The 21,265-nt window shown below is 34.8% G+C and overlaps 1 protein-coding gene across 1 annotated transcript in view; it reads left to right on the plus strand.

The window, feature by feature from the left end:
• LOC126355955 (N-alpha-acetyltransferase 60) overlaps positions 1–20,876 on the plus strand; it is a 104,114-nt gene extending 83,238 nt beyond the window's left edge. The window contains exon 6 of the mRNA XM_050006544.1: positions 8,862–20,876. Coding sequence (XP_049862501.1) covers positions 8,862–9,024 — 163 coding nt within the window. The 3' untranslated portion in view covers positions 9,025–20,876. The remainder of the gene's footprint in view (positions 1–8,861) is intronic.
• The last annotated feature ends 389 nt before the right edge of the window (positions 20,877–21,265 follow it).

Below are 21,265 nucleotides of genomic sequence, written 5' to 3' on the forward strand. Positions count from 1 at the left end.
GCATAATCTATCATGCCAAAGATGCATTTCTGGACACATGTTCTTTTTCCTCCATTTCCAGTCATGAATCCATCCCTGCAGTGTGTTGGTTTTATTAATGTTCACCCTGTGTATCTAAAATTATTATATTCCATTTATTTGCAATTAGTATCATTTTAAGTTCTATAGGCCACCACATCGTAGCACATTGGTAAAATTTCTCTTGAGTTGCCACACATCCAACATCCTGTATTTGAATGTCTTCTGTCAACCAGTAGATGATCTGACTGTATCCTAATCACATGAGACACAGAGCTCTTCTATTCCCTGCACGAATAGGAGTCATCTTTATTTAATGCAACAGCAGTCTCTAATTCAGTTACTCAAGGGTGTAAATTCTCTGTTACATAAAAGAGTGCATTGCTTCCCATTTTTTACTTTATCTCATAACTGGTATTGCTCTGTCCTCTAGAAGCTGTGACAAGTTCCTTAAGGTAAAAATTGCATTTAAACAATGCTTGTTACTGACAATCAGTAGACCTCAAATTATTTCAAAATGTCCAGTAAAAAAATTACATAAATGCATGATGAAAAACAATGGTCTGCAAATATCTTCAAATTGCATTGTGGAATGTATAGCATAGTTTCAAGCTTACCTATGCTTGACACATTTCTGAAAGAGAGTGACACTCATTATGGCATACTGCCTTCCAATTCATGTAATTTATTGTGCACTTTTTTTGTCTGTCTTTCTTCATTTGCAACTGCCTTTGGGCCTTTGTGTCTTAGGTTGCTTTCATATTTTTATAGTAATAATGTATTTAAGCGTATATATAGCTAATAGGATAGGGTCTCATTAATATGTGTTTTGGTGGTAACTGATGAGAATGTTGGCTAATTGCTTATCAATTTTTGGCACTGTAGCATACGAGGGTGGTTTGAAAAGTTCTCAGAACAAAATAGAAAAAAATTACTTACATCACTGAAACTTTTTTTTATTTTTCAATGTATTCTCCATGTCTCTTGGTCCAATAATATTCCAATGCTTTGATCCCATCTCGAAAATGAGTTTCCTCCAGGCCTGCAAAGTAGTTGTCAACTCCAGCTATCAGTTCTTGTTTGAAGTGAATCTTTCTTAATTTACTGTTTTGGGAAGAGATGGAAGTCTGACGGAGCCATATCACGTGAGTAAGGTGGGTGTGGCAACAATTCATACCTTAGTTCGTGTAATTTTGCCATGGCTACGTCACATGCATACATGATCCAGCGTCAAGAGTCACGGCACCTATCTTGCAGATAATTTTTTCATTTATAATTCTTCAGTTAAAATGTGATATACTCTACCAGATGACATCTGGCAAGCATGAGCAATTTCACGAATTTTCAATCAGCGATCCTCCATGACCATTTTGTGCACTTTTCCAATGATTTCTGGAGTAGTGACACACCTTAACTGACCACTGCGTGGATCATGGCCAACCACAGTGGGGATCATCATCTGAGCTCTACCGACCAAATTTAAATTCATTCGTCCACTTGGCAACAGTTGAATATGAAAGAGCAGAGTCCCTCAGTGTATTCTGGAAATCAGCATGAATTTCCTTTGCTTTCATACTTTTTTTTTTTACGAAGTACCTAATCACTGCTCGAATCTCCATTTTATATACAGAAACTTCCACATGGGAAAAATATATTAAAAACAAAGATTCCAAGACTTACCAAGCGGGAAAGCGCCGGCAGACAGGCACAATGAACAAAACACACAAACACACACACACACAGAATTACTAGCTTTCGCAACCGATGGTTACTAAAGCTAGTAATTCTGTGTGTGTGTGTTTGTGTGTTTTGTTCATTGTGCTTGTCTGCCGGCGCTTTCCCGCTTGGTAAGTCTTGGAATCTTTGTTTTTAATATATATATATATATATATATATATATATATATATATATATATATATATATATAAAACAGAAAGAAACTTCCACATGGGAAAAATATATTAAAAATAAAGATTCCAAGACTTACCAAGCGGGAAAGCGCCGGCAGACAGGCACATGAACAAAACACACAAACACACACACAAAATTACGAGCTTTCGCAACTGGCAGTTGCTTCGTCAGGAAGGAAGGAAGGAGAGGGAAAAATGAAAGGGTGTGGGTTTTAAGGGAGAGGGTAAGGAGTCATTCCAATCCCGGGAGCGGAAAGACTTCCCTTAGGGGAAAAAAAAAAGGACAGGTGTACACTCGCACACACACACACATATCCATCCGCACATACACAGACACAAGCAGACTGCTTGTGTCTGTGTATGTGCGGATGGATATGTGTGTGTGTGTGCGAGTGTACACCTGTCCTTTTTTTTTTTTTCCCCTAAGGGAAGTCTTTCCGCTCCCGGGATTGGAATGACTCCTTACCCTCTCCCTTAAAACCCACACCCTTTCATTTTTCCCTCTCCTTCCTTCCTTCCTGACGAAGCAACTGCCAGTTGCGAAAGCTCGTAATTTTGTGTGTGTGTTTGTGTGTTTTGTTCATGTGCCTGTCTGCCGGCGCTTTCCCGCTTGGTAAGTCTTGGAATCTTTATTTTTAATATATATATATATATAAAACAGAAAGAAACTTCCACATGGGAAAAATATATTAAAAACAAAGATTCCAAAAGTCTTGGAATCTTTGTTTTTAATATATATATATATGTATATAATTTTTTTTTTTTTTTTTTTTTTGCCATCCTCGCAAATCACTATGCGGGAACATCAGAGCAATGTCACTGCCACAGCTCTCTTTCAAGACCACTGACATGGCACGTGTTTACAGGCAACAGTCCAATGAATATCACATGAACAACTCATTGCATTAGTGCTGAACTCTTGTGGTGATTCCAAAAACTTTTCAAACCACCCTCGTAGTTTCATCTTAATACATATAAGTGGAAAACATTAACTGAAGAAAAATTAATTTTTGCACCAGTTAGTGTAGGGAAGATCATGATTGTCTTCAAAAGCACATAAAATGCTGCAACATAGAGTGAGGTTGAATTTAGGAATCTGCTAGCAGTTGCAATCAACAAACTGAAAGAACTAGATAGTAATTTGTTGTAGAGGTTTAATAAGAATATACATGCTGTTTTGCATGGAAATATCCATTGTAATTCTCATACCAAATAATAAACATCTGTGACCATACAGTTTCACTAAAGTGTGTCGTGAGAATTACTGAGCTGAGCCTACAGAAATCAGAATATTCTCTTATGCAAACAGTGATGTGAAACACATAGGTGAAAAGAAATACTTTTTTTCTGAAAAGAAAATAAATGATGCAGAGGTAAAATTACTTATATTAAGAACGAAGTCGCATAATACTAAAGTGGAAATATATTTTTGTTATGACTCATCATCAAGTTTCTACTTAAGTAAATAAAATAAAGATAAATGATTTGCAAGTAGCATCTGTTAGTGTTAGTCACACTGAGTTTCCGGTATGTTACAAATCTGCTGAAAGTCAAAAGCAGTCAAAAGAAACTTTGGGAGAGAGATTGGGCATATAAAACAGGATTAGTGAGAGAGACAATAAAAAAAACTGCAGAAATGAGTGAAGTAGAAGAAACAGACAGCATTTTAAAATGAGACAGCAGATAAAAACATATATATTTCAGCCAGATGTAAGGTGCATGAAATATGCTTAATAAGGAAGAAATGGGAACTGAAGAAGCAGTTAAAGGAAAAAGAAAGTGAAATTATATTATTAATTAGACAAGGAAACTAAAAGCAAAAAGAAAGAAAAGAAAAATTATTCAATGAAAGGTGGTGTTTAGAAGAAGATGTACAATGCCTGAAGTTCTAATTATGTGTTGTTTAGAGAAACAGTTGTAGAACAATTACGGGGGGGGGGGGGGGGGGGGGGGGGGCAGTTTCATTAAAAGTAAAGACCATTTCATGAAAATGTGTTCAAAAATTAGAATATGCTCTTTTCAAAATTCAGAAAAATCTTACTAAAGTAAATGAGAGAAATAAACAGGTTACACTCAATGTGAAAATTGACATGTATCTCAAGTAGAAGGAGAAAAAATAGTGGCCATAAAGTGAATGTTTATCCCTATCTTCCAATTTATCATGTGCTTTCAGTATGTTCATTGGGGCAGTGGCACACTTCCTACCATGAACAAAGAGAAGTGGCCTGTAGAATTGTACTCTTGCCAGGCAGTATAATGATTTTTCCAATGGTGTCAGAAGAATGGGTATGAGATTAATATAAAGAAATTGTTTACAGAATAGGCAGGCAGTTATCTGCTCAAGAAAATAATACTAGGGCAATGCAAACACACTTGTAACTAGAAAAAGCAGTGAAGTCACTTAATTTGGGTTCAAAAATTATTAAGACCTGCTGTCAAGTCATGAATTTTCCTTAGTGCAGCAACATGTGGTACAGTTCACTTCAGAGGAAGATTGCAGTGGCTAGAAACAATTAAGACAAGAGAATGCAAGATGGAGATGTCCCCTTGAAAGTTGTAAAACAATAAAGAATGCAATTGAACAACTTGTAATAGGAAAAAATTGCTTAAAAACAAGCTGTAACTATTCAGATGCACAAAACACATACAGAGCAAAGTGATCGGTGCTTTGTGTACCGGAAATGTGAGTAAATTTTGAGCAAGATGGTTGAGTGACAAAATTTTACAAAAACTATCCCTTCCCAAAAATTTGTTATGGTTCTAAGAAATATTTTGTCATTCTGGATGTAACGATCAATAAGTTATGAATAAAAATTACCCAAAGATTTTACAGAATTTACTGATACATGGATGGTCAATAAAAGAAATTGCTTTAGACTGCATAAATAAAACAAGAAACAGTGAAATGATATGAATAAAACTGTGTTATGAAAATTGTGGCTATTTTGTGCTCATCTACAGCTGAATCAAGTGAAAAGATTGAGTGTCTGTATGTTATGTAAGAATATTGTGACCCAGCTGGAAGATGTGCTAGTTTACATAGATCAAGGAACAATCACCAAAATAATTACTCAAAAAAATTGTGTGTCGAACGATATAGCATAGCTGGAGCTAGTAATAGAAAACAGACTCAGATAAATAAATTATGTTTGAACATATATATTTGAAACTTACAAAATGATGAATTAATTTAGTATAGAACAAGTAACATGTACATTATTACCTAGAGAGCCATCACCATCTGGAGGATGTATCAAGCTGTTAATAGGTATGTAAACAAGAAGTTGAACATTTTAGCTCAGTTTCCAAACTTTCTGTCCTCTCCCGTCTCTCAGTTTGACCAATGCCCAGTCTGCCAATGGCACTTCATCTCAGTTTGTCTGTTTATGATACCCCAAGGCATGTGGTTGGCTATCTCAGTTGCCCCCCCCTCCCCCCACCCCCAGCCACACACCCAACCCCCCCCTCCTCCCTGCCCCACTCTCTCTCTCTCTCTCTCTCTCTCTCTCTCTCTCTCTCTCTCTCTCTCTCACTCATTGTATCAGTTGCTGTACTGATCTGAAATATAATATATACTGTGGACAGTGACAAGACTACATTGCAACACAACTGTTTTGCGCATGGTAGTTTTGTGCAGTTTTGATGTCGTCTGTGTATTAGTTACTTTAACTTTCCTGTAATTCTTTGAAACCAGTGAAGTACATGGCTATAACTGCATCATCTGTGCTGAAAATTTTAAGAATCCATATTAAAAGCTGCATGATTAAGGATAAACCACATGACATGACAATAAATTTCAGGATGTAAATTATAAAAAATGTAAAAATTTAATAATAGTACAATCTTCTATTACACATGACCATTTTTTTCTAAATTTAGGCACTTCTCTGCTCGATTCTTATATTTAACTATGCTCTTCCTCAATAAATTGAATATTAGTAGGCTGCACAGTAATTGATTCACAAATATATAGCAATTATCAAGAAAAGTTGATTAATTTGAATGGTAAAAAAAAGTAACTCTTGCCAGTAATAGATTTTCTGTATTGCTGCATGTAGTATGTGCTGGGTAGTTAGGTGCCCACCCCATTAAATAGTTATCAAAATTCCTAGACTCTGAGTTAAATTTATTATGGTTTTCATAACTTATTTAAGCAAGGCAATTAGTTTTTGGCAGTCGTACTGTAAACGAAGTTTGACACACCTCACAAGAAACACTTCTGTATGTAGACAGTATTTCCACTGTTTTCTCAGTAAAGCACATTTCTATTGAGAATGGCATAAGAATTTGATTGTTGGTGCCATTTAACCTAGGAACCCATATTTTACATGTATCTGTGCTACATAATCCCTTATCAGACCCATGAAATAATGATATTACTGAATTTACCTTATAGAGAATTGCTTCAGTTGACACAAAATTAGCATATTAGCATTTAAGTTGCAAAACTTGTAGTCTGTATATCAGTGGTTAATTAGATTGCAAAATCAGGAGTACTACTGCTTTACGAGCCCCTTGTGACTACCCATTACAATTAGGAAGATACAACTGAAGATTCGAAAGACATCAAACTTACACAATGTTGCCAAAGCAGGCGATACTGTAGAAATAGATGGATGTTGTCAAGAGAAGATTTCTTCAGTGAAAGAGCTTTGCTGTTATAATTTAAATGGAAGTGATTTTTTTTTATTTTATTTATTTATTTTTTTTTTTTTTTTTTTTTTGTGGGGAGGGGGAGTTTGTGAGGAGGGGACATATATAAAAAGGAACTAGAAGCATCTGAAATGTGGTGCAGAGGAAGGATGTTGACAAAACATGGGGAAATAAATCTATGAGACACTCTCTCCTGAAGTCACAATGGGTTAATAATTAACTTTCTGTGGGAAGAAATAGGAAAAAAAAGAAAAAAAAAACATATTGGAACAAGCAAAGATTAAAATGTTTAAAACAGATTATTGAAGTGGTATCAGCATTCTGATGTCCCTTACAGCACTTACAAACTTCACCTAATGATACGTTTAATTAACAAAATACAAGTATTTGCTTCTGGCACTTTGACCAAATATACAGCTAGTCTTAATAGGAGAAAACAATCATTGCATGTGAATAGAATTTTAAGTATATTTCAATGAAGTATGCTGTTATGCACAAGTGATGCAGCAGACAGTGTCAATAACTCTTCATATTTGTGTTGAAATAGAGCCTTGATGCTATTGGAGCACAGTGTGAGGGATAATCTGCAGGGTCATGTAGCAGGTGAGATGACACAGTGGTTAAGGCACTGGATTCACATTCAGGAGGATCAGATTGTCTTATCCCATGTGGCCATACATATTAAACCCTCCATGGTTTCACTAAATTGGATAAGACAAAGGCAAGAACGGTTCCTATGAAAAGGACACAGTGATTTCCTTTCCCATCCTTGTCCAATTTGAGTATGTTATTTATCTCTGATGACTTCATCAATCAATAAGATATTAAATTATATTCTTCTTCCCTTCCTTCTACAACCACTTACATTGATCAGATATTGCAGTGGACTATTGACAGAATAACTGTATTTGGTGAAGTTCTTCAGAGGGATAGATAAACTGCCAACACAAAAGTGTATTTAATTGGTGAAGTTCTTCAGAGGAATAGATAAACTTCCAAGACTGTTACTTCAGAGCCCTTTGGGTAACCTATTTGTGAATGATACTCATCTGTCTTGATCCTTGCCAAGTTTGTATGACTGAGAAATAGGTTTTTCAGTATAGTTTTATAATTTGCATTCATTTGCTTAGGGGAAAAAAATGTTGAAATACACTGAAACTTGAGTTGAATTCCTTATGCCACTCACCAGTGTCACAGAACAAAGCATGACTTCAACAAAGGGCTTGTTATTATGTAACTTTTTGTTCTAGGTTTGGATGTAGAAGATAACACAAGTGAATTTTCTCTGACCTATATGTTCAAGGGAGGGCAACAGGGTTCACAATTTAATATTATGAGCATCTGCAATATAGATGTCGAAATATTGTTTATAAATTGAGAAGCTGGTTTTCAGAAAACAAATGACAAGAAATATTATTTTATTATTGAAAGACATTTTACACATTTTAATAACTACTTTTTCCCACCTCATAGTAATGTGCCATTGCACAAAAACCAGGCACTTGGACCAGAGAAAAACTTAATCCAGAATCATTCATTTTGAATGTTCTTTTGTTCCTAAGCCTAACCAACAGGTTCTACTGATCAGTAAAGTGTCTTCAGTATCTCACTGTTGCATGTCGATTTCTCAGTTTTCACTAATGTCTCAGTTCAGACTAACAATGCCAGCATTTCGTACATGTGTAGACACTTTGGGAGACCATTATTCAAGATATGTGGTCTAAATGTACTACTGAATAAATATACAGCATATAAGTCCACAATTAATGCCTTAAATTTCACACTCCATCTCTAGGTTCAGTTTTTCATGTTTACTCTTATTTTTCTGCTTGAGCCAAAAAATCTGGCCTTCTTATGTTGTTGTATACTGTAGACTTCCAATTATTTCTCTTTGTATCAACAGCTGCTATATTCATCCACTGCAGTGTATTTCACTTTTGAAGTAGCTTTCTGTAGAACAAAGTTAGAATCATGTTGTTTTTGCTTGTCAAATTTTGAATTATGTAATGGTTTTTCCTTAATATATTAGTTTTCGTAAAATGAGTAAAATAGAAGACATGTATTTTCAGGACATACTTTTGGATGGAAGACTTGAGTGATATATGAAACACACACACACACACACACACACACACACACACACACACACACACACACACACACACACATATGTATATATGGTTGTAAAATGTTCTTTAATTATTGATATCATATGTTTGAAGGCTCTAGATGTAAGAAACCATCTTTAAAGCTGTATATTTGTCCTTGACGTTGTTGCACTGACTACATGAAGCACTACTGCAGCATCGTGTACCGGTCCAATCCGTGCTCCTTTCCAGTGTGGTTGTGGCACAAGATGCAGGCAGCCCTGCAACGTGTGTGGCCTGGACTACGACGAGTTGTTGTACAGAATACAGCAGCAGTCTTCTCATTTTACAGCTAACACCTGTGCTTTCTCTGCAAAACAGAAGATGGTACTACTGGTTTCACAGACAATCCTGTGCTTAGTAGAGCTCTGAAAATATATTTGGAGCTAATAAACATTTTATTATATTTATTTAGGTCAATTTTATATGAAGTGTTGTATCATTAGAATTTATTCTACACCAAAAACTTGAAGTGCACAAATAGCAGGAGTTGTGTAATTTATTCTTGCCCTCTGTTGTAGGTTCTTTTGAGATAATTAAAAGCTCTAAGTTAACGAAGTTTGATGTTTACAGGAGTAGAAAATGGGAAAGTTATACTACTTTAAAATTTGCTCTCTATTATTTCAAGTGCTCTGCTGAATCTGAATTGATCAGGATTATCAGCAGAACAGAGAATACCATGATTAATACAGTGAAGTAAATGATAAAACTTTCTCTAATAGTTGGAACTGTGATTAGCTTAAGAGAAAAATAAGTGAATGTAGGCATTGCTTTTTTTATGACTAAGAATGGATTACTAAAGAAAGAGTACTGAAGAAACCACAGCTCAAAAATATAGAGTTGATCTGTGACACAGTTTGAAGTAAGCATGTTCTGTCTGCTTTCACCACTTCACTTTTATTATAAGGCAGAAGTCTACTACGTTATTGAAGGGTCTAGTCAAAACTTTTACAGTTTCAGGAAATTGACTTAGTTTTAACTGGCAGTTTTTCATGTGGCCTTATCATGTTTAAAACTTTTTCTTGAGAAATCATTGATTGTATGAGGTATCAGAAGAGAAGTATTCAGTGTTCATGTAAAGACTGTATCTTGAGTATAAAGATGCACATTTAAGTTGAAAAGTGGATTACTGAGTTCTAATGTGCATAAAAATAGAGTACTTGAATTTTTAAAAATAATGTTAGTTTTATGCTTACAAAGAAGAGACCAAGAATGATTTAAATATATTTGATTCCAAGAAATCATTTGGTATCTGTACTAGACATTTCAGTTATAAATATGTTTTTATTACATATACCATGAAATAAAATTATCTTCAGCAGTACCTGGCATGTATATTGCAGAGAAGCCAACACAATCCTGAAAGAAATTAGCAGTGAATATTACAAATCAGAAGTTCAAATGAAAGCCTTAAATATCTGTTACCAAATAATTTATTACATACATAACTAATTTACTGTTACCCATTCATAAAATAATCCTAATGATGTGTTACATATATATTACAGTCTTTGGAATTGGGTAGATACTGCTTGAGGAAGGTGTTTTGTCCACAGCTGTAATTACTCTCTAACCATATTTTCACCCATTCTTTATCTTAAAATTATTTTCCTCCAAATGCTTCTTTCAGCAGTAAAAGAAAAAAGAAATTTTAGATGTGGTTTTGTTGTGCGGTGAATGAAGCATATGTGGAATACACTCAGATTTTGTATGTTGTACAGTAGCAACTGTTAATGGACAGTAAGCACCAGAATATTCACTCTCAGATGCTTACATTGTTAATTGCAATTAAACAGGAAGCCTTCATTAATTATCTGTCGTGTTACCAATAAATTTTCCTCACTTGTCCATCAGAGATCCTAGTTATTTTCTATCATCCCAAAGGAAAATAGTCATCCAGTGATGTGTTTTCTGGCATAACCACTCATTATGCCTGTTCTAATCACAGATTTGTATCACTGAAATGATGCTTTTGAAGCTACTTTTGTAAGAAGTGACCATATTTCTATGCCTTTGTTGTTTCTGTGACTTTAACAACTCATGTCATCTCTTAGTGGGAATTTTCATTTCATGTGCTTTTAAAATTATTCTGCACATGTAAAATTTTCATTTCACTTTCATATTTTCATTTAGATAAGAAAGAAAGGAATCACATGCCTTTAATTTACAGAAAGACTTCTTGTTGTAGAAGTTTCTATTGTCATTCTTTTCTTCCTATTTTTAACAGATGAAAGTATGTTACTATTAGCAAATTTGTTTTGGGTGCCATATAAAAAAATGACTTGAGTATTCATAATTCTTCATCAAGAAACTTACTTCGGCCTTGCTTTGTTTTTGTTGATCACAGATGTTGTAGTGTGAACTGCAAACAAACATATTTTTTTACTTGGTTATCACCAAACGTCTTGAAGTGCCTGTCTTTCAAATTGTTTTATCAAAAGTAAGATAGTGGTTATGAATGGATGGATGTGGTATAAACACACTTACACCCAAACTATGTTCACAAAAGGCCTCTAAAAAAGAAATTAGTTACTTACACAACTGTTGCTTGTCATGCACTGATTCACAGAAACTAGTAAATTTTATAAGAGCCATTAGACTTCCAGAGTTTACTAAAAGAAATTCTTTAAGCTAATTGTTAGTCTTTTCTGATGCAATGTTGTGGATAGAAAAATGATGTCAAACTACATTCCCTTTCTATTGTAAATAGGAGTGTGGAGGGTGAGGAATCATATTTACAGAAAGTTACTGCCCCAACATTAATACAGTATATTAAGTCATCTAAAGAATTGAACTTAAGTTACATCCCACCCCCTTTTAGGAGTGAGAGGAAAAATTGAAAGAAATTTACTTGTCAGTTGCAGCTCAAACAAAGCCAAGTGTAAAATTGAAGTGCCAGATTCACTAATTATTTAAACAATATGTACAGGACATGTCTACTTTAACATAACAGCCACTTATATCTATTTTTTATTTAGATACTCTCCTTACCTTTTGTGTGAAAATAATTCTCACTGTTCCCACCAACAGCAGTGACCATGTAGTTAGAAACTGAGAAAGTTTGATTTGTAGACGCTGACACAGAGAGCTTTTGGTCGCAAAACGAACTCCATGTCAGCTGTATTCTAATAAGAAGCAGCTTACTCAGACAACTGTTTCACATATTTTATCATATGATTGATTACTAAACTTGATCATTTGAAACATCACAGTTCAAGCAAACTTCAGATAGACAGGTCATTCCTAACCCACATTAGTAATATGGCAAGCTTTCAAAATGTAAACATCAGCTACAGTATACCCCAATACAGTCAGTCACCATAAATGAAACCACTGTTAATGAATTTTCACAGAGGATAGGAACTTAAAGGCAAGTAAGTTTCTGACATCAGTTGCTAGATTAGCTTTTAAAGCTAGAAATTAGTGTAAATGAATTTCATTGAGTGCTGTATCCTTAGAGAAGAAAATCTAGGAACTAATTACTTTATTAAAAATAATACTTAGAAATAGTTATTAAAGTTCACATTTTACTTACATTGTAAAAAGACTGAAATATGTAGAGAAATACATAACACAGCTGCACAGTTATGACTAAAACCCAAATGAGCCTGTGAGAAATATTCCATTGTCTTTCATGCATGCAGCTGGGATAGTATTGTTTCTTCTTGAGTTGTTGTTGTTGGTTTTTTTGTTTTTTTTTCCAGCTGATAACCTAACAGCCTTCTTCAAGACGGTCACTGGAAGAATTTAAACCATTTGATGCAATGTTGTGGAATAAACGAACAATAAAACTTTGTCTGGCCAAAAGTAAAACAAGCCAGCACAGATTCTGCATATCCATAGTGTTTAAGAATTATGTAGTTGATTATTAAAAATGATGGTATGTATAGAAATAACAAGCAGTGAAGACTCTGAACAATGATTCCTCTGAAAGTGCAGATATGAAATGACTGGTTTTCATGATTTTTGAAGCTCATCTCGATTGAGCAGGTTGTGTGCGAATTGTATTTACACCACTTCATTGACCACAGAATTGCAATGAGTTGAAGGTGTGACCAGTATTTTGACTTTCCATAATCCATAGAAGGGTCAATGTAAATACAATTGTACACCACTGAAGACTTGTTTTGCTGTGGAAGGTGGGCATGTCAGTGGTGTTCAATGCACAATTCTTGTACAGTATGTACTGTTTTTCCTTTGTACTTTTTACTACAGTGTCAAGGAATTTCATATACATTTGCCTTTCTTGAAAGCAGATCATATTTCACAGATCCCAGACGAATTGCTGTCTTGACTGGTCGTAGGTAGCTCATGCCCACTTTATGCTGCTTCATTATTCTATCAGTTTTTGAAGATACATTTCCCACATACAAAAGAAAGGCTTTAGATTGTAGTAAATAACTCAGCTTGTGAAAACACTAGAACAATCAAAAGAAGAGGAAGAAGAAAGAGGTGTAAAGTTTGCACTCTTTCCACCATATTGGGAAACTCCAGAAAAAGCATAGACTGCTTCTCATCATATGGAAGACTTTGAGTCATAGACTGCCACAATTGAAAGACTGCTATACATTTAAGCTTTCAGCCAAAAGGCCTTCTTTCAAAGCAGAAAATTCACACAAGCATAACTCATATACACAAGGCCACAGTCTCAGCCACTCTGGCCGGACACAGTGATCATGTATGTGTGAACAGTGCTTCTGCGAACGTGGGTGTGTGTTCTCTATTTTGAAAGAAGTCTGTTTGGCCCAAAGATTAAATGTATAATAGTCTTTTCATTGCACTTATAAAGTCTCCTCTATATGCTGAGTAGAAATCTATCCTTTTCATGACATTGTTCTATGTGGGAAGTGTTTCATGAAAAATTGCCAGAGCAATGAAAAAGCTTAAAGTGAATGTGACCGTCCTCTTGCCAACCAAGACGGCAGTTCTTCTGGGGTCTGCTTTTAAGAAAGGCAAGTATATGTGAAATTCCTTGTCACTGATGTTAATGGTCCATTGAAAACCAGTGACACACCCACCTTCTACAGTGTGACAAGTCTCCAGTGGCTTACAATTGTATTTACACTGACCCTTCCATGGATTACGGTAAAGTCAAGATCCTGGCCACACCTTCACCCCTGTGCGATTCTGTGATCAAGGAAGTAGTGGAAATACAATTAGCAGATAACTTGCTTAGCGGAGATGAGGAGTTCCATCTCAATAAACCACAGAAACCACTCATTTTTCATCTGTTGTCTCAGAGAAATTATTGTTTGGAGTATTTGGAGCCTGGTAATTCAACACATGCTATCCTTTTTAGTTATCAACCATGTATTTCTTAAGAACTGTGTACCTACTAATCTGTGTTTGCCTCGGTTTACTCTTAGACATAAAATTTTTTTTTTCTTTTTTTTCTGTGATTGATGCTGTTGTTGCTGATTGCTGACAGTGTAATCTCTGTCACACACATCTTTACACCACAGCACTGTGTTGAGTGGTTTAAGTTCTGGCAGCATCTCACCTTATAAAGATGGCTGTAAGATTACCAGTCAAAATATCAGAAGAGCAAACAGCACTATTCCAGATGCTCGCCTGAAAGATGATGGAATAAGCCAGTCAGAGTAATTGTTTTAGCCAACAAACTGAGACAGTGATAGTAGAAACAGTGTCTACAAAAAGCTAGAATGGTGTTGGAAATTACACAATTTTGTTTCTGTACATTAACAAATTTGAAAAATTACTCCAATAAGTATTTTATTGAAAAAAGTTTTGTGTACAGTTGTACTCAAGTATATTTAGTATGTGCTCTGATGGTGTTCTTTTTTGTGATAGATCATATGGTGAGCAGCTTATGCAACACGACCCTCAGTTGTATTAATATATATGGGCTTGCAGGGGTGGTCTTGTTTCCCACAACATGCAATGTGCTAAGTTCTCTGTGTCTTTGAAGGTGAAATGAAAACTAATCCATGGCAGAGCACTTCAAAATTTCATAGGTGTTGGCTATAGCATAAGAAGTCAGTTACAGCATTTAATATGAAATTTTCACACACATGAACTAAAAACATTAGATACAGAGCAAAGGGATAAGGAAGAGATCTAGTACCCCAACATAAATGGAAGTATTGCATTCTGCATAACTTGTTGGAACTATAATTGGGTCACTTCCTATTATTTTTCTGTCACCAATTATCTGCTTCCAGTGATTCCAACGTACGAAGTGAGGTGTCTCACTTTTTCTCTTCAAATAACTTTTGACTCATTGATGATGTTTGTAATCTCTTTTCATCCAGATGAGTCACGACCGGCGGCTTGTGAAAGATAGACAACACAGTTTTTTAAAGACATTAACTGTGTTATTTAGTGGGCCTGTAGTGTTTCCTTCTGCCATACAGATTTTGTAGGTATCACAGAAAATTACAGGTTAAATATATCTTTAAAATGAGGATATTGAGCTGTTGTGATCATTTGAATGCTGTATAGTGCAGCAGTGTATGCTACTCTCCATGGAAATTTCATGTTCGACCACTAACCTTTGCAGAGGTTTAAACATTTTTGTGCTGAAGATAATGATATGTCTCTAAAACCAACTTGCAACAAACCATTTAAATCTTTGTAAAGTATAACACTCAGACATGAGTTTGTGTCTCAGCCGGGAAGGGCAGTTTTCTGTTCATATAAGCTAGAAATTCTGGTCACCAAGTCATTCAAACAGATGCATAACAGAACAAAAATCCAAACAAAAGAACTGTATCACTGAATTTGATATGTATACATATGCTATTCTAGTGGAAAAAAATTATAATTTAAAAAAGAACTTTATGTCTGTAGCTTAGTGAATGATGAAATTATGAAAATGTCTCAATGTTGTGTTTTATGAGCCCCTAGTTTTATTTGTCTACATGAAAAGAGATTACAGTTATCATTAATGAGTCGAAAGTTATGTGAGATAAAGAAAATTAGGCCCTTTACTCAGTATACGCTGTTTCTAGCAACAGAGGGCTCATACAGATATTTCTCTGATTGGTCAGAACTGGACATTATTCACAATTGCTTTCTCCGAGGCTCCTTTCAAATGTTTTAATGTTAAAAATAATTCAAAGTAAAGAAAAGATTTTAACAATGGAGCACCTTCATTTACAAATAAAATCTGTAATAATGTTTCAGTACCATGAATGACATTTTTCTTTTGGATGCAGTTCTTGAGCTGTTACCTTAAAATCAATTTGTAGTTAAGAAACATTGCAGATGTTGTACATATGCATTTCAAGCTATGGAGGTTTTAGTGACATACATTTAAAAAGAATTTAGGAAATTCTTCAATAAAACAAAGCAAAAAAATTCTGTATGAATATCTGTGTAAAAAAAGGTTGATCAGGTGACAAAAATCTACATAGAATATGTATACAAAAATCGGTTCTGCTGTCCCATTACCCACTTGTTCATTGTCATGGCATTGGTTGAAGTTCATTTCGTGTGTTATAAGGCAAAGAAGGCAGAAAGGGTGGGAGTAGTCTTGTTTTAGAATATGCGTTAAGTGTTGCTTAGAAGTGTAATTTTCTTCATTGTTCAAAAGTTATGTTGAGATGGTGACTGACAGAAGCAAGATTGTTGAGATAAAAAATAGCATGTTATTAATTGAAAACACGTGAAGAGTAGTAATTTGTGTATGCAAATATGGACAAGATTAGTCAGGAAGAAGAATTTGGCATATAAATGAAAGACAAAAAACAGTTAAGAAGAAGTAAGATAATTGACCGAGAGAAAAATGATTTTTATAGCATGAATATCTGTTTCGCATATCAGTTTTACATTTTCTGTGTTAAGTAAGCAAGTCCTGTATGCAAGGCAAAAAAAGTGGTGATGAAAATACTGGAACGTACTGAGCTTTTCAGATACTAGCAAATATGTCTCAATAAAAGAGATAACTTGCTTGTGTTGTTACTTACATTTGTAATACATAATGTCATACATTATTCTGTTTGTCATTTGCTTCCTTAAACTGATCTAATGTTATGACATTGGACTGTTAATGTTTCTCATCCCCTTGCCCCCCCCCCTCCCCCCTCGGTAACCATCCGCGCCCCACCCTCCACCCACTGCCCACCCCAAGCATACTGGTCTCACTTCTGAAACAGCTAAAATGCTTTGCCTTGTATTTCTTTAAAATAATAATAATAATAATAATAATAAATTTGCCACTGTCAGTGTGATGTTAAGCCTAAATCTTCCTCGTAGTTACCACACCTCTCATTCTCATCACTGTAAGCAAATTTTTCATCATAATGGAATATCATTTTTTATCAGAGAAATCTTGCACAATATAAAGACTGTTACTGTCATTTCCCACTAACTGAAATCCATTCACATGTATTGGTAGTAGGCTCCTTTGATGAAAACCAGAAGTGCTAAACTATTGTTAAGAAATTATCCACATTTTGTGTTGGAGGAGAGAGAGAGAGAGAGAGAGAGAGAGAGAGAGAGAGAGAGAGAGAGAGAGAGAGAGAGAGAGAGAGAGAGACCAACATTGTTTTACTGTCTTTAGCTTGGCTTTTGGCTCTACATATTATATGCATTCTTCAATATGTACTATTTTTAATTTTTTATGGAAAACACGCCTTCAGTGTAGCTATAGCAGTGCCTGAAGTAACAATCATGGCACTGTATTATAGCAGAATAATTTTAATAACTGATTTTCTGGCAGCTTTTGCAGATCGGGGATTGTAAAGCGGTTAGACTGCATATCTATTTTAAAACATTGCTGTTTGCAGTTCCAGAGATGGATAATGAGTGAGTCTGTTCTGTTATACAATGCATATTATTTGACTGGTGAATTCCTTGAAATCTATCTGGTTTGCCAAAAAAAAGGTGAGGAAATTCCTTTGACATGACAGGGTTGTACACTGTAGTTAAAAATTTGGTTCTATAACACTAATGGTGAAATTTTAATACAGAACGTATGTCTAGTCAAATTTAATGTTAAAAGATCAAGGTCATGGTAGAAAATCAGATTTAGATTTGCAGACTTTAGTAACAAATATTATACATCTCAGGAGGGGGTAAATATGTGTGACAAAACAGGTCACTAGTTGTCTTGCAGATAAGCCAGAAAACTATAACAGGACACATCTCAAGATTGTTTAGCCTGTTTATTATCCAGTTCTGTCCAATGCTGAATGCTAACAGAGATGTAAACATTGTTCCTCAGTTTTGCCCTGACAGTTATTAACAACTGGTGTCTTCAGTGGAAGAAAAACTGCATGGGGGGAAAAGTGAAGATATGAATCTGAGAGTAAAATGATAAATTCTGGGAGAGAGGCCTATGAAGTGTCACACAGGTTTAGGGAATGCAATGACACAATAGGTGTGCGCTTCCCTTTAAGACCCAGAACACTTCTTTCCAAAGAACTATAACTGTACCAAAATAACAAAGAGCTTAACAGGCGATCATGTCTGAACATGGCAGGGAGTTTTGTTGTTGATCAATTTCTCCCTGTGCTCTCAATATGGTTGCTATAACAACAGTTGTGTAGTTTAGTAGTGAACCCATTCAGTCCTATGCTAACATTCAATGTTTAGTTCCCTTTGCAAGATCATAATAGCCTTATCACTTTTGTGTTAACTATCAGATATAGTTTCACACATTCTGTTAAGCAAATTAAATATTCTTCCATGGCAAAAATAAAGACAAGTGACACTGAGAAAGTTACCAGCCACATATGCCATCTACAATTACTCTGTATAAACCAGTAGCAGAACAAGAACGGAAGATATACCGTGACTAAACTAGTTCTGTTGTTATTTGTTGCTGTGGTAGCTGTTCTGTAAGCAACTAGCTGTCATTCACTTTGTAATTCTGATCCAGGTATAACAACAACTATAATGTTTCAACACGTCATTTTGCATAATAAGTCCTTGCTTCTTGCATTTGCTATTTCTTCCCTCAACGTACAATTACAGATGCCCATGAGTGTAATGTCTTTTGTTTTAAAACACTTGGCCTGTTGCCAGTATTGCATCAGTGAAACAGGACATATTCATTGCTCTATTGATGCTTATACATACCATTTAGTGGCACTTCCTTGGCTGTATAAAGCTGGTTCTTTTAGTACTACCTCACTTTTCCTTTCATATTTCTTCCACTGATACTACATTCTCTACATCAATAAACAGCTTTCTCCCACTGAATGATTAAGTGAACTGTCATAAAACAAAAATGTTGTGTTCAACTCGTATTCCAATAGTTCAGAATAGATTTACTGTAGCTCCTCTAAACAATACTTTTTTTTTGAAGCCATGTCTCATCATTTTCATCTTCAATACTTGTTTGACAGAGAAAATACATTGACACTAGTAAACTCACTTTCCATATGAAAAGGCAATGTGGCCTTTCTTTTCGATCTGTCCTGCCATTTTTCCTGTTACTTTATAACAGTCCCCTCCCATAAAATCTAATCATAGAACTGTTGGAATCTAAGAAAGTTTGACATTTACTGTCATAATTAATAATGATGATAGGGACAATAACAATAATAACTTTACAGACATCAAGTAATTTAAATTCAATAAGTTGAGGTAATTCAGTGTCTTCATCACTCATTTATGTGGCTATGAAATGAGTAATAAACCTGTATGATCCATTAAATTTCCGCTGTGCAGCTCAATGACTTCTCTCCTTTTCCTTTTTTTTTCTTCTTCATCTTTGTCTTCTAATATTTTGGCTGTATACCTTTCAGCCATCTTCAGAGTGATCCAGACGACAGAAGCTGCAGTACTCATTCTGTTATTTTAAACCACAGGTACACAAATGCCAAAGATGTTGATTGGCAGCAAACAGAACACATAAGTTGAATCCATGATGTGCTTCCAGAATTCAGTGGATCAGTCATTGCATCATGAAAATATGAAGATGCAAATTAACCAACATGTTTATTTGTTGTGAAAAATAGGAAATAGAGCAGCATTTGAGGGAATATCAGTCTTGAAATGGTTATCAAATAAATTACTTAAGGAATTTTGATATTAATTAATTTCCACTGTGAATGAATGTTCCTACATTTGTAGCTCTTCAGTACTCTGTACACCATCCCAACTTTTCCTCTCGCTGCTGCAGATATGCCCATACTCATCAAATATGTTGTCTTAGTTTGTAATTCTCAATCTAAATTTTTATTTTTGATTTGTGCGTAACTTGTTTTTTGTAACCTTAATGCCACTTCTTTCTACTAACGTAACTAGAACAGACATTGTCTTTCAGTTTGGTGTAGAGATTCCTTCTTTAGGAAATGCTGTTAGATTCTTGATTCAGGAAAACTTTCCAAAACGCTGTGAGAAAGGGAAAAAAAAACCTGTCCTGTTTATATCTCTGTTATTGTGCGGGACACAGTGTTTGGTTCATTTATCCAGATTTTTCCCTGTGTTTTTTGTTGCTCTTCTGATTCATAAAGTTCAAATTTATATAAGCTTTTTCGGGTACATTCTACTGTACACTTACAAATTATTTTGATAAATATATTACCTTATTTTATCTTAAATGATGTTTAATTTTTATTTTTTGATTGTTTTATGTAATTTTTTAGTGTATTTAAACCTAATGGCAGTTATTTGTAAAGTATTTGTGTTGCATATGTGTAAACACCTCATCAGTGATGAGTGCATAAATGCAATAGTAATGTTAGAATGGAATTAAATAAAATTGTGTTTTAATTGTAGCACAAGTGAATTGTGATGAGGTATATAGTATCATGATTAAAAAGGTGAAACGGAAGCATCCACAAAAAGCAAAAACTGCCATTTTTATGATTGATTATATAAGCCATAAAAAACATTGGGATGCTTACGAGGAACCTACGAAGAACTTGATTATAAATTAAGAGCTGTAGTGCTATAATAAATACTCATAGTAAATGTACTGTTTGTTTTTAAAATGTTTATGACATTTGTTATATGGGTTTTGAAGGAAAATTTATTATGCCGTTGTACATCCTGTTTTCAGGAAAGTGCCAAGATTTTGTGGTGATAATGTAGTACTATTGTATATGAATTTCTTGACTGAATGTTAGTGAAGAATTTTTATATTACATTTTCATATGACATATTGTAAGTCTGTTATGCCAAAAATGTGGTTGTTGCGAACTGCCATGTTAATAAACAGATAAATGTTAAGTAACGGGTGTTTAATTTCAGATAAATATTACCCTCACCTTTCATTTGTGTTTCTATATCACAGTTCTCTCTCCAAAAGAAATTACATTTTAACTCACTTCATTTTCAGAAGTCTCACATTTTATGTTACTAAGGAAGTGTAAAGCACTACCGTAAATACATAGTAAGCTGTATTGCAAGAAAACTTCGGAGCTCTGTCACACATGTCAAAGGGAGAAGGTACAGAATTATATGCATGAAACACGTGTAAAGGATATGTAAATTAAATGTTTTACAGAAAGAATAAAACAATATGAAAAGAATAGTTGCTACTTGCCATATAGCAGTGATGCTGAGTTGCAGATAGGCCCCACAAAAAGACTATCAGAAAGTGAGCTTTCAGCCAACAAGGCC

The sequence above is a fragment of the Schistocerca gregaria genome, chromosome 3 (genome assembly GCF_023897955.1).
Source record: "Schistocerca gregaria isolate iqSchGreg1 chromosome 3, iqSchGreg1.2, whole genome shotgun sequence".
Taxonomy (NCBI): domain Eukaryota; kingdom Metazoa; phylum Arthropoda; class Insecta; order Orthoptera; family Acrididae; genus Schistocerca; species Schistocerca gregaria.